Below are 14,544 nucleotides of genomic sequence, written 5' to 3' on the forward strand. Positions count from 1 at the left end.
ATCTTGAATTATATGACTTTTGCCTTATCTTGAGCCTTCCTAGCTTCAAAAGTTATGGCAAAAGTTGGAGACAGAGATCCTGGGTTGTAATTCCAATTGACACTTTGTCAACTATCTGATATGTTGTATTTACAATCTATTCAGGAGGTTCCTCTAACGTATCATGGTCATAAAAAGTGAAATAACACAGGCTTGCTGAGTCTGCAAAGTAACATATGTAAACTTTAAGAGATAATTAAGCACTGAATCCTGTATTGTCTATATAAACTACCCTCTCCGTTTAAACGTGGTCATTTGCTATGGGAATTTTCCCCGAATGACCACCGGCTAATAAACTTCTCCATTCAAAACTTATACTCTGTGGCGTGTCTCACTCGCTTCTGGTATAACACTGGACACTCCAAAATATTGACGTACCGGGTCCTGCTGAAAGAATTCAACTCAAGCCTTCTCAGCCAAGGGAAAAGACAAAGTTTATTAGGGATTCACCACAATGGGCTGTCTTAAGAAATCCCCCCCTTTGTGACGCCTGTTTCCACAAGCAGGCCAGATTCAACCTACTGAATTAGATTGAATCTGAGCACCTTCACGGAGGCAAGATGGAGATTATATACACAAAGATTGTAGGAGGGATTGAGGGGTGGTCTGGGGTGACTAGAGGAGGGGTTTAGGAAGGGTCTTGAGGGGAAGTCCAAGGAGGGCAAGGTGAGGTAATGGGATTAAGGGTGGGAAGTAGCTGAACAACAAAGGGCGAGGCTAGGTAGAGATTTGGGCCTAATGATAATGTGAGGCTTGTGGCCTTAGGGGAAGGCCAGATCCAGTTGGAAGATTCAAGGACAGTTCAAGGGGGCTTCCAGAGACTGTATTCTAGATTCAAGGGGATTCCCAGAGACTGGGCCCTCATCATCCAGAGGCATGACTAAACCAGAAATGGAAAACTGTATGCCCTACTCAATGTAAAACAAATAGTCTGGGTTTTCACAGAGTGTATCAGTTGAGAGCAGCATCCTGGCCTCTCTCCCTGCTACCTCCTTCTTTGGTCTCTTCCTTTCTTATTTTCTTCTTCCCTTCCTCAACCTTCTCTCTTTTTTCTTTTTTCTAAGTCTGATCAGTTTCTTTGCGCTGCCATTTAATGAAAAATGGTGTCTACAAGTCTGCTTGGGGTAGGAAGCTTTGAGGCTCAGGTCAGGGTGCTGGGAGGCAGCTTGAAAATCCTAGACAATAGTACTGAGACTATGAGAGGATGGGATCTTCATTCCAATGTGAAGTGGGGCTCATTGGGCTGCCTTCATCCCTGACACTCTCCCTTTCTGTTATGTTCCTTTGGCTTTCCATTTGAGGGCCCTACATCTGAATGAAAAGCACTATTGCTTTAAAATAAAATAAAGTGATCCCTGGAAATTGCTGTGGTTGATTGCATTGTTGCTGTTGTTTGTTCTTCATTCCCAAAGAGGACCAATGCCATCACAGGGTGATGTCTTGACTTGTGCATGAATTGGATTTAAGTGAGGCAGAGTTGCACAATGATTGTATTGACTAATGTTCCTAGGGCTGGCACTGGCCTTTACCAGCTTAGATGAACTAACCAAATTGCCCAAAGAATTAGTGAATACTCCATCAACTTTTCATTACCTAGATACACCCAAAGAATTACTTGGAAAATTTATAATCCCAACCCAAGAAGCTTCAAGGAGTACAATCTCCTGTGGAGAGGAGTGGAACATGGGAACCCAACCGAGGAACCCACCTAGCAGAGATACTGAGGGAAGTACTTTAAGAACTCCAGCAGGAGGAGGAAAAGGGCATTATGGCTTGCAGTCCCATATACACTAATTGCCTTAGCTCCATATGTTCCCTATGAGCACACCTTACCACTCTTGTCCTCTTAAGTTTGGGCTAACTCTTCCCACGGATAGTCTGTATATTTGTGGGAAAGTGTGCCTCTGATTTATGGGGGAATTAGGTGGTAACTACTATTCTTAGTATGACATCTTAATAATTGCCACTGCTTTGAGCTTATTGTTTTTGTAGGCTGAGTGTTAAGAGGAAGCCCACCAGTATGGGGCTCATAAGCTATAGTTTTAGGAGCACAAATGTACAGAGTACACTTGAACCGGGGAGTAGCAGCCATCCTCTGGAGACCCAATCTGACGAGTAACCCAGAATGGGAGTTATACTTGGTTCTAGAGGCTGAAATATGCTTCCCTCTTATCAGTAGAGTTGGGGAGTGGAGAACTGCGGGTATGAATGTTGTATACACAGTCACCATATTAATATATTTTACATAACTGTTTTTCTTTGTTGGGGGTTGGGGTAAAGATTCTAGTTTTTGAGAAGGGGAGTTATTGGGAAGTTACTATCCTTTCAGCTTATTTGAATCCCAATAATGTCCAAAGCCTAAATTGATTATCTAAATGGCTTTGCTCAACTCTAAAAATGCCCTTTTCTGGGTCAGCAACTTCAAAGACCAGATAAGATTGACAAGAGCTATCTTTCCTGTTGGTGATAGGATGTCTGCAACCAGAACAGTGGGATTTCTCTTATCTTGATATTCTAGGGACATTTGTATCTTGGGATCATATTCTCTAAGTGACTACCTTGTCAATTGTCTTGTTCAACAAAGAAACTTCTTTTCTTATGATATGGAGACCATACTGCTACGTATATTACCAATGGTTCTTCTCTTCCCTTTCTTCACACTTTTCTGAGCATCTCTCTGACTACATGCCCACTTTTCAGATGAGGAAACGAAGGTTCCTAGAAACTTAGCAAGTGTTGTAGGTAGGATTCAAACCCAAGTTGTCCCGACTCCACATCCAGTCATCTATCTACTATCCAAAGCCCACTTGGACTTTTCCCATGGTTTCTCCACTGCAGCTAGTAGCATAAATATTTATGCGGGACTTGGAACCAGGAAGACCTGAGTTCAAATCCTGCCTCAGACACTCATTAGCCATATGACTCTGGGCTGATCACTTGTGTCTCAGTTTCCTGATCTGTAAAATGGAGATCATAATAGCATCCACCTCAGGGATGTTGGAGAATCAAATGAAATGAGAATCAAATGAGTTAACATATGTAAAATGCTTTGCAAACCTTGAATCACTAGGTAAACACTAGCTATCATTATTTAAGCATTTGAATCATGCTTAGGTTGCCCTCAGCTAAATAAAGCCTTGTTTTCAGCATGAGTCAAGGACAGTCTTAACATTTAGACAGATGACATTAGCCTACTGACTACAACGGGTAGCACAGATTATGGCCATCACTTCAGCTTTGCCCAAAATATACTGAAATTAAAAAGGAAGGAGAATTCGCCAGGATTATATCACATGCATTACTCAGCTTCTTAGTGTCTGCCTTTATCTTAAGTCCCTTTCTAAGAGTATAAAATAATCCATTGATCCTCCTAATGCAGGTAATGGAATGTTTTCCTTGACTAGAAATGCATGGGTAAGAATTATAGACTTAGCTTCCCATATCTCACAGTCAGTTGAACTCTGTGTTCAAAATAAGGGGGTCAATAGTAAGATGGTTGATTTCCATTTCCAAGACAGTACTATATTTACATACCTGATACGAATATTAATTTAACAAACAGAATTGTGAAATAAATATCAAGATGATTTCAATCAAACTAGATACAAAAATAAAACATGTCAACATCCTGCTCATTTATAAAATTATAAGAAAGATTAATAACATTTTTCCTTAGAAATAATAGTAGCTCACATTTCTCTAGCACTCTTAAGGTTTTTCAAAGAAAGCATTCTCCTCACAATAGCCCTGTGAGGTAGGTAGGTATTTTCCCCATTTCACAAATGAGGAAGCTGGGAGCTCTGAGCAAGTGACCTTCCCAGGGTCACACAGCTAGAAATTAGCAGAACCAGAATCTGAACCCATGACTTCTGATTTGAAAACTAGCACTTTGCCCAACAACCCAAGATGCCCTTTTAAAGCATCAGTACTAGAATTCTATAAGTACCTGAAGCATACTTATATTACATAGTTTAATTAGATGTTACATAGTATGTATGTTTACATTCTGAGTCCCAATAGAATGTAACTTCTTGAAAGCAGAGACTCCTTTGTTCCTTTTCTTTGTACCCTTAGCACCTAGAACAGTGCCAGGTTCATAGCAGGCACTTGATAAATGCTTACTGAATGAATGTATGAGTATTCATACTCTTCATTGAAAATAATCCTCTTTCTCTTTTTAAAACATTTTGAGCTGGAAACATTTCAACATAGCATTACAATATACTTTTACTCAAATATTGGGGACAAGAAGCCAGTGGGAAATTATTTTCTTAGTTTAAAACTTTTAAAAGGCATCTAAATATTTCTTATTTTTGTTTTTTTACTGTTCCTGAAATTTTATTGGTATGAGAACTCCCAGTGATATAATTCCCTTTACCAATACAGGTAAAACAACCTACTAAACAACCTACTCTGCAACTCACAGGCTCAGAGAGTTGCTTAAGGCACTGAGAGCTACTTGAGAGCTCACAGTCAAGATTTGTCAGAAAGGCAAGGCTTGAATCCAAGCCTCTCATACTCCTAGGCTAGCTCTCTATTCACTAAGCCAGACATAGCCCACTCATGGCAGCAGCAGAGAGCTAAGGACAAAACTGCCCAGTCCTGCCAACCATATCAAAAATGTAATTGGGTATTGTTTAATAAAAAATAAATAAAAAATACAATACAACACAGATGTTAATTTGTGATTTTCTAAGTCAATAGGTGGCTCTATGTCTGTTTGATACCACTGTTACAAAGCCAAGTTGTCTTTCAAATATTTAGTTACAATAATTAAAAAAAAAAAACTTGTTCACCTACACATTTCTTAAATAATGTATGTTGTAGCCATGGTGGCGGGGGAAAGGGGTAGGAGAGAAGAAATTTACAATGAAATCTCAATACCAGATACTTAGACTGGAAAGAAGATAAAATCAGTAACAAATCAACTTTGAGCCTTTCTGTATCTAAGGTGCTGAAGGACATCATTCAAGAAAAATTTCAATGTTTTTACACAGTGGTTAAATTATTAAATTAAATGAATAATTTTCTAGTTATTGAAACATTTGTCTTGATTTTGGTGACTTTAAATTAGGCTTTCAAAGACTTTGCTGTGGATGTAATGATATGATCTGATTTCTAGGTGATCCACTTTGGGTTACAGATGTGATGGAACGATCTGATTTCTAAGTGATCCATGGTTTTGTTGGTTTGTTTTTTTATGGCAGATCATGGGAAGGAGGAGTTATCAGCACCAAGACTAAGGAAAGCATAGAGTCTTCCATCCAATAGGAAGAACCAGGAGCAAAAGAATCAATATTATGATGAGACATGATCAGAACCCAGAAATGCAGCCAAGTTAGAAGTCAAAGTGGACCAGAAAAAAAAAAGGAAAGTCAACAGAAAGCATATAGGGATAGTAATGGGGACAGTCATGTGATTTCATTGGCTCAAGGAACTCCCCCTCTCAATGCCAGTCATCACCTTCTCAGCCCCTTATAGTCTTAGAGCATTACCTGAAGTGCTAAGAGGTTCAGAAAATACAGAGGTATTCTAAAGAAAAATCTAAATTCAATGCAATTATCTTAGAAAAAAATACAAAAAGCAGCAAGGCATTTAACTTCATCCAATATAAGAACTGCCTCAGAAGTGTGCCCCATGGGTCTTTCCTTTGCCTTCTGTGAAGTTCATTTCAATGTGGCTGAAGGCAGGGTTAAAAGTGCCGCCATCTTCCATTGCATAAGGTTGGTGGTTTAAAATTAGTTTCTCCTAAAAAGAAAAGTTAACTGGTTACATCAATACTTTGAAGATGGGTAGCTTCATCAGTCAAGGTTCTCTCTCCACTAGTGGGAATTACACCCCTGTCTTACTAGATGGTCTCCAAGAGTTGTGGTAGCTGACAAACATTTCCCCCTAGTGGCCAACCTTGTGGTGATGAACCTCTCAGTTGCCCAGCTCAAAGCCTTTCCTGCTAGGGAAGGGCTTGTTAGTGCTTGGGTTTCACTAGAAGAAGCTTCAAGGCCCTAGCAGCAACTCCCTGCCATCATGAAGCAAGACAATCAGATTTTAATGAAGGGGAATGAGGGTAGGATGACCCATGTACACACACGATTTCAAATTATTGATGCTTTTTTAAAAAATTCTTTAGGTAACAGTGGATTGAGTACTGGACCTGGAGTTGGGAAGATCTGAGTTCAAATCTAGCCTCAGACACTTCCTAACTGTGTGACCTTGGGCAAGAATTTAATTCTTTTCTGCCTCAGTTTCTTCATCTGTAAAATGGAGATAATAATATATATACCTCTCTGGGTAGTTGTTTTCAAAATAAAAAAATGAGATAAATTATAAAAATAAATAAAATGAGATAATATCTGTAAAGTACTTTGCAAATCTTAAAGTGCTACGTAAATTCTAATTATTATTATTACTACTGACTTCCTATTTTAATGAGGGAATAATACATATCATTAACAAACACATATCATTAAACTTCACAAGTTCAAAAAAGATTTTTATCAGTGGATAGCTCCTCCGCATATACCCCCTCCTCAAACATGTGTGTACATATGTACACATAAGTATGTATGCATATGTACACATGTGTATGTGTTTATATACTTACATATTTGTATATGTTGTATATGTATGATGTATTTATGTTGGAGAAAGGTTTATAAGTGGAGGGAATATGCACTGATAAAAATCACTTTTGGAGGAAAAGGTCCTATATGTACAGAAATATTTATAGCATCTCTTTTTGTGAAGTCAAAATTGGAAACATCAATTGGGGAATGGCTCAACAAATATTGGTATATGAATGTAATAGAATGTTACTGTACTCTAAGAAATAAAGAAAGGGATCTTTCAGAGAAACCCAGGAAGACTTGTATAGACTGATGCAGAGTGAAGTGAGCATAACCAGGAGAACAACTCATACAAGAACATTAACATTGCAAAAACCAATGATTTAAATCCACACACACATTCATACACACAGATAGAGATAGGTATACACACATCTATGTCATATTATATTATATTATATTATATTATATTATATTATATTATATTATATTATGTTATATTGCCTTATATGACAGACACATATACACAAATCTGTCAGGTATACTAAAAGTCATAGTGCAATTTTAAGCCTTAATTAGATTTAATAAGCTTTAAACTGCACTTAGGCTTTTGAGACATCCTGTATATGGGAAAAGTCAGACACAGAAACAGAAAGAAAGACAGAATCCGCATTTGTGATTTCATGATTTCATTAGTAATGGGGGAACTTCTCCCACTGTAGACCTATAACCAATCTGCAACCTGAAGTCTTGGAGAATTCCTGGGGCACTGAGAGGCTAAGTGTCTTGCCTCTAATCACACAGCCAATAGCATCAGAGGCAGAATTTGAATTCAGGTTTTCCTGGCTCAGGGACAGCTCTCTCTCCACCATGACACAATGCTTCTCCCTCAACTTTTAGCATATGATTTCATAAGTTACCATGGCTGAGGGGAAAATCATTACCTGATGGTCAAACTTTTGGTGCTAAACCTTTATAAAATTAACTAGAGAGGTCCCTAGGTATTGTGGGTCCCACTTGATAGAACCTGCCAGAGCTTCCTTCTGTTGGCAAAGGCTTTGACCTCCCATGGTCACTTCCATCCCCACTGGAGTGAGACTTTGGTGGAGGTATCATTAGAGGAATATCAATTGCCTCTTTTCTTCTCTATATTTGGGAAGGGGAGGGGAGAAGGAGGAGAGGAAGGCAACTTTTCCTGTTATAAAATCTTAGGGATGATCTTATTTAAGGAAAAAAAAAAACATACCCTCTTTAAAAAGTCAAAGTTGGATAAAAAGTCTGCTTTTGTTAATAGGAATCTATCATCTGTGCTCTGTTTTCCTCCTCCTGAAAAAAATAAAAAGCCAGTTAGAGAAGCATATTCAAGCTTCCATTTTTAAGTAAGCTGAATTCAGAAATAAAATTTTCTCCTGTCTAAAACTTTCCACATTTACCAGAAGAAAAGACATTTTATCAGTCCTTAATCAAACTCCCCAAGAAACAATGCCCTCTGCTAAAACCTTCTTCCTCATTTCTTAAACCTATTCTCTTGGCAAAATGTCCAAGAAGCAAGGGAAACTGAGACTTAAGAAAGTGGATTGGTGGTAAAACATAAAAAAAATTCATTTTTGTCTCTCTATCTCTGGCACCTAAGTGCAGTGTCCCCTACTAGTGAGAGCTTAATAAATGTTTATTGTTGAAATAAATCATTCAAGGTTCCCATTTATAAATTGGAGGAAACAATTAATGTGTTCTATTACGAGAACTGTAATATAGAATCACTGATACAAGTGACTGTAAATTGTCATGTAAAGGTTATCTCAAAATAATTGTGATGTAGAAACAAGTACCTGTTAGGAGGCTAACAATTATTCCCACAAGTAGAGTGACCAGGGTTCCAATGGCGCTGAAGTACAGATACGATAAGGAGTACCAGTTATCCATTAAGGGAGTTCTAGAGAGAAGAGGGGAAAAGCTACATTATAAGATTAATCTATGAGTCTAATGTCAAAAACAATGGGCAGTCAATATGTTCCATTGGTATCCATAAAGTATTAAGAGAACTAGAAGAAGGGTACCACTATGCTCCCCATTGTGGGAAGACATGGGGGAGAGTCCCATAGGATGAACAGGCATGGATTGGGATTGGGATCTGTATTTTTGAAAGGGGTTCACACATTGGTGAGTTCAAAGATCCATGGAGATATATGGTATGACCAACCCAAAATATACATACATCAGTGATCCCTAAGGCAAATTGGTGAAGTCATGTCTTCTACTTGTTTACTTAGTTAAAAAAAAAAACATGATATTGTAAAACTTATTTAAATTACCTTTCAACATTGTGAATTTGAAAAGCACTAGTAGAAAATGGCATTTCTGTGGTGGTCATCGTCCAATTCCCCTGGGACTCTAAGTTGGTTATGTTGCAACCATCAGTAACAAGGCTCAAGGGTAAAGTCCTCTCTGGAAGTGGGGGATAAAGCTGAGCTCCAATTCCAACCCAAAGGGAAATGACAAATCCAACAGTGAGTCCTACCAAGGCCCCCTGTAAAATAGAAGTGCTTTTGAGAGGAAAACAATCATTTTCTTTGGGAGGAAAAAGGAATGGATGGAATATTGAAGCAAACTTTTTACATGTCAGAGTTTCTGGCACATATAAAGCAGTAAACAAACATCTATTAAGCCCCTACTATGTGCCAAGCACTCTGGTACACATAGTATATAGTTAGCAAATATTTATTATACAGTGATGCAGAAGTGGAGAGAGCCCAGGATTAGGGCTCTTCAGGGTTACTTAAATCCCGATTGATACTATTTGTATAACCTTGGGAAAGCCACTTTTTGTGGCTTGAAAAAAAGTATTAAAATTATTTTCTTCAATTAGAAATCTAATTTTTCTCCCTTCCATTCTCCCTACCCCCAAACTAAAAAGGAAAGAAAAACAAAACCTTTGTAACAAATATACATAGTCAAGAAAGCAAATTCCCACATTGGCTGAGTACAACAAATGTGTGTCTTATTCTGCATCCTGAGTATGGGAAAGTCACTTAAGCTAGATTTGCCTCAGTTTCTTCATCTGCTAAATAAGGAAACTGGGTTATATTTTCTCTAAGGTCCTTTTACCATCCAGATTTATAATCCTGTGATCTTTCCTGTCCATTCATTCAGTCACTAAATCTTATTCATTTCTCATTTGGAAAGTTTCCCATCTTCACCTCTTCTCCCTTCTCATTACCATTTACCCAGTCACCTCATGGGGTGGCTAGGTGGCGCCATAGTGTAGAGAACACCCGGCCTAGAGTTAGGAAGACTCATCTTCCTGAGTTCAAATTTGGCCTCAGACACTCACTAGCTGTGTGACCCTGGGCAAGTCACTTCACCCTGTTTGCCTCAGTTTCCTCATTTGTAAAATGAGCTGGAGAAGGAAATGGCAGACCACTCCAAAATCTTTGCCAAGAAAACCCCAAATGGGGTCACAAACAGTTGGACACTACTGAAAATGACTGAACAAGATCTATGAGCTGGCACCAGAGAACAGACTTCATCTTAAGGAGGCAGCTTGGTACAGAGCTGGCTTTGGAGTCTGAGGACCTGGGTTCAAATCCTGCCCCTGATATTTACTATGTGTACCCTTGGGCAAGTCAATTAAACTTTCTGGGCCTCAGTTTCTTTATCTGAAAAATAAGGGCATTGGACTAGATGGTCTCTGAGGTCCCTTCTGGCTCCAGATTTACATGATTCTATATCTCCATGTAAATATCCCATTGTCCCCCTAGGCTGTCTTGCCATCTGCTTGCCTCCTACTATCTCATCTGCCATCTTCCCTGCCCATTGTGTTCTGGGCACAGAATCCATAGTACTTCTAGAAAGAGCAAGTCAATCGACGGACTCCTACATCAACCCACCATCATGGTGACTCCCCACACCAAAACTCCTCTCCCTGGCACCACTAACTGGTATAAGAATGTAATCACCTTGAGGGCAGGGACCCTCATATTTCTGTCCTCAATGAGTGCTTAGCATCATACTTGGCACACAGTAAGTGCTCAATAAATGCTTTTGCATTCATTCACTTTGGAGAAGGATATTGTCTTCGTAGTCATACTTTATACTTACAATTGAGTTGGCAAAGGGGACCAAGATCCCCAGAGAAAACAAGCCCAAAAGTGGTCCACCAACCATGCCAAAGATACTAAGCGCTGCCTAAGGAGAAAATAAAATGTCACAGATTAGCCATCAAAGGTACATTCTTAAGAAAAGTTTAGCTTTTCCATTAGGACAGGAAAGAATGGAATACAGGAGCCAACAACATATGCTGGCTGTCAGAAAGAAAGTCCAAATGTCCTTTAGTAGAGTCACTAGAAGGACGCCAAAGTGGAATGTCCATACACACACACACACACACACACACACACACACACACACACACACATATACACACATACACATCTACATACACATGTGTATATGTGTGTATGTGTATGCATACCAATATATGCATACACATGTGTCCATATACACACATACATATGCATGCACACGCATGCACGCATATAGTAAGATCCACCTTTGAAATAGATGTTTCTATATGCACATACATGTATGCCTATAATCACACAATACATATATAGGCATATGTGTGTACATGCACATATGTGTACACATAAAGTACTAAATAGGCACTTTTTGTTTATCACAGAGGCTGCTTGGTGGTGATGGCCAACTGGAGTTGCACCTCATGAGGGCATTCCAAGGTTCAATCTCTTTTCACAATCAGAAGTAGGTTTTTGAGCCATGAAAATGCCTTCCGATGGCCATAGTGAGAGAAAGGTAGGGAATGTGAAGTATCATTTAGGTGAAAAGTAAACTCATTAGTGACTTCTCACCATTAATTGCTTTCCAGAGCTGCCACAATTCAACTCTTACCTGTAACAAGGCTCCCATGAGAGATGCCAAGGCTGCCATCCCAATGCATAGGGCTCCATATAGTACACCTAGAGGGACAGACAGAAAGCCACATTCAGATTGATGCTGAGAGTTCACATTCTGAATGGAAAGTATTCATCCTGGCTTTTATACAGGCAGGTAATAGACTGGGCTGAAGAATAGCCACACAGATCAAAGCAGGTAAAAGGTAAAAATGGGATGTGTTTTTCTGCCAGAAAAATAATATGCAAAGTCGACAAATAATACCCTAGTGTTGTGTTTAGGATTAGTTGAAACACCAGATTATATCAAGAAAAGAATCCCTGGAATTAACCGTGGGGACCATAAGCCTCACAACTATTGTATTATAAGTCTAATCCTCCACAAACATTTCTGTTTATAGGAAAATGTATATCTCCATCCCAGTTTACCAGCAATAGAGTTTTTCTATTCTGAATGGTTATTATTGTTCATTTATTTCAGTTGTGTCCAACTCTTTGTGACCCCATTTGGTTTTTTTTTGGCAAAGATACTGGAGTGTTTGCCATTTCCTTCTCCAGCTCATTTTACAGATGAGGAAACTGAGGTAAACAAAGTTAAGTGACTTGCTCAGGGTCACGCAGCTGGTAAGTGTCTGTGTCCAGATTTGAATCAGGAAGATGGCCTTCCTGACTTCAGGCATGATGCTCTATGTACTATGGTGCGACCTAGTTGCCCATTATCATAATTAAAACTCGCCAAAAGGTCAAACAGCTGCCTAAGGAGGTAGTGATTACCATCCTCTTCCCCCATTTCCTACTGTCAGCATTGGATGTCTTCAGGCCAAGATTGGATGACTGCTTGATGGCTATGAAATAGAGAGAATGCTAGTTAAGATACAGATAGGATTGGACACCAAATGAGGTTCCTTCCAGCTCTAAGATTCCATAATTCTCTTATGGTCTTAGATTCCTTCTCACTCTAGATCTAATATAAATTAGGATTTCAATCCTAAATCTAGGATTAGCACAAAAATGTTTGTCCAGCCTAAACTGAGCCAGATCCCTGGTGAGAAAGAGTTTCTGATTTTGTAAACATCCATCCCTTTGATGCCATTTGAAAAAGTGAAAATATTCAATGGACACTCACTTGTTCCTTTTGAAAGCCAAGACAGAGTCTTTTCTGAGAGTGATCGGAAGTGAGGTTTGATGAGGTCTTCTATTGTTACTGCGGCTAAAGCATTGATGCTGGAAGACACTGTACTGGGGAGACAAAGGAAAATCTTTTGTTTTTGGTTTATTTTGCTATGCTTTAATGAACATTATGAATATTTTATGACTGGAGAGAAGAAATTGAAAAAAAATTGGTAATGACCATCAATATTTGATAGGATCTTCATTCTAGGGCTGGAAGGAACCCCAGAAAGCAATAATTATGCAAAACCACCTCATTTTACAGATGAGGACACTGAAATTCAAGGAAGTTAAATGACTTGACCAAAGTCACACAGCTAGCAAGCTTCAAAAGGATTGAACCCAAGACCTCTGACTCCAGAATCAGTGAATTTCCACACTATCTGATTCCATACTTTTCCACATTCAGCTGTAACTGATACTCCAAACAACAAACATTCATGAGGTCCTCACTGTGTGCCAAGCCCTGTTGTAGGTTCGGGGGATGCAAAAATGAAAATGAAAGCCCATGCCTGCCTTCAAGGAGCTTATATTCTCTCCTGTAACTCTGTTAATGTTACCCACATGCTCTCTAGAAGGCCATAGGATCTGATTTTAAACTGGTGATCCCCTTATTCCAAACTCCTAATTTAATAAAGGAAGCAACTGAGGCCCAGGTAAAGTATGAACTAATCATAGCTATGATATAGTTAATATATTGAATAAAGTTATACTTAGATGTCATATTGCGGCATGGAGGTGGCGCTGGTCTCTCTAGGGATTTAAACACTAAATCTGACAGTTCCTGGAAGGTTGGAAAAGCTTATAGTGTGGGCTCAGCAATGAACCATTGTCTGAAAATCAGCCAAATCTGAAGAGGGTGATGACTAACAAGTATTCTCAGGGTATTGATTTTTCTTTCTTTTTGGGGTGGGGGGAGGGGTCCAGAGCAATCTCCTAAGTTGTTAAGGGTTCTTGACCTTGATTGGTATACCCATTGATGAAGTCACAATAGTTTCTGGAAGTATTTCATAGAATGCATACATAAATTGCATACTTAGTACAACAGCTGGAATTCAGCCTTAGCTCATGAAATATAAAAGTCCTTATAAACCACTCTGAAATCACACTTCATTAATTACATAAAGTCCATACCTCAATGTTCCACTGTAAGCACATGCCACAAAGAGTCCTGGCAGTCCTGGATAATCTTGTAAAATGTCCAGCACCAGATAGGGCATGAGCTGAAAAAGTCCAAGATTTACTAGTGTGCTCCTTCTCATCAGATTATATACCATTCTAATCACTGATGGAGAGATCAATTTTTCATTTATCCATCATTGTCAGAGAATGAGCTATTTCACCCAAATGCACATTTCAGATAACTGTTTAGTTTGATACCAAAACTTTTTTTTACCTTTTTAAAATAAATATTTCTAAATTATATTGCATAATTTTGTATGTATGTCATGGACCCCTATAGCAATCTGATGACAATTATGGACACCTTCTCAGAACAAAGTATTTTTTTCTAAATTGCCAATTGAAGAAAATGCTAAATTTCAGTTAGAAGTTAAGGAAGGAAAACAAAATTTTAAAATATAAGGAAAATAAATTAATAAAATAAATTTTAAAAATTAAAAATATTAAATAAAATAAAGGAAAATTAATTAATCAAATTGAAATTTAAAAAATAAAGGGTTTTTTTCATCTAAACTCACAGACCCCCCTGAAATCTATTTACAAGCCCCCCGACAAGTCCACGGACTAAGCTCTTGGACTATACTAAAGATGAGTATTAGCACAGTAAAGGTAGGTAGAGCATTTGAGCTTCTGGAACAGAAAAGCAGCAAGGATTCTCAATAGCTTTAATAGGCTATCGG

The 14,544-nt window shown here is 38.6% G+C and overlaps 1 protein-coding gene across 1 annotated transcript in view; it reads right to left on the reverse strand.

The window, feature by feature from the left end:
* Positions 1–5,661: 5,661 nt before the first annotated feature.
* The window catches only part of LOC118851633 (sodium-coupled monocarboxylate transporter 1-like), a 38,187-nt gene continuing 29,304 nt past the window's right edge, over positions 5,662–14,544 (reverse strand). Inside the window, exons 8-15 of the mRNA XM_036761142.1 lie at positions 13,817–13,905; positions 12,639–12,751; positions 11,511–11,578; positions 10,701–10,787; positions 8,915–9,129; positions 8,432–8,535; positions 7,849–7,928; positions 5,662–5,787 (exon numbers count right to left, since the gene is read on the reverse strand). Of these exons, the coding sequence (XP_036617037.1) occupies positions 5,662–5,787; positions 7,849–7,928; positions 8,432–8,535; positions 8,915–9,129; positions 10,701–10,787; positions 11,511–11,578; positions 12,639–12,751; positions 13,817–13,905 (882 nt within the window). The remainder of the gene's footprint in view (positions 5,788–7,848; positions 7,929–8,431; positions 8,536–8,914; positions 9,130–10,700; positions 10,788–11,510; positions 11,579–12,638; positions 12,752–13,816; positions 13,906–14,544) is intronic.

Source organism: Trichosurus vulpecula, chromosome 5 (assembly GCF_011100635.1).
Source record: "Trichosurus vulpecula isolate mTriVul1 chromosome 5, mTriVul1.pri, whole genome shotgun sequence".
In the NCBI taxonomy this organism is placed as follows: domain Eukaryota; kingdom Metazoa; phylum Chordata; class Mammalia; order Diprotodontia; family Phalangeridae; genus Trichosurus; species Trichosurus vulpecula.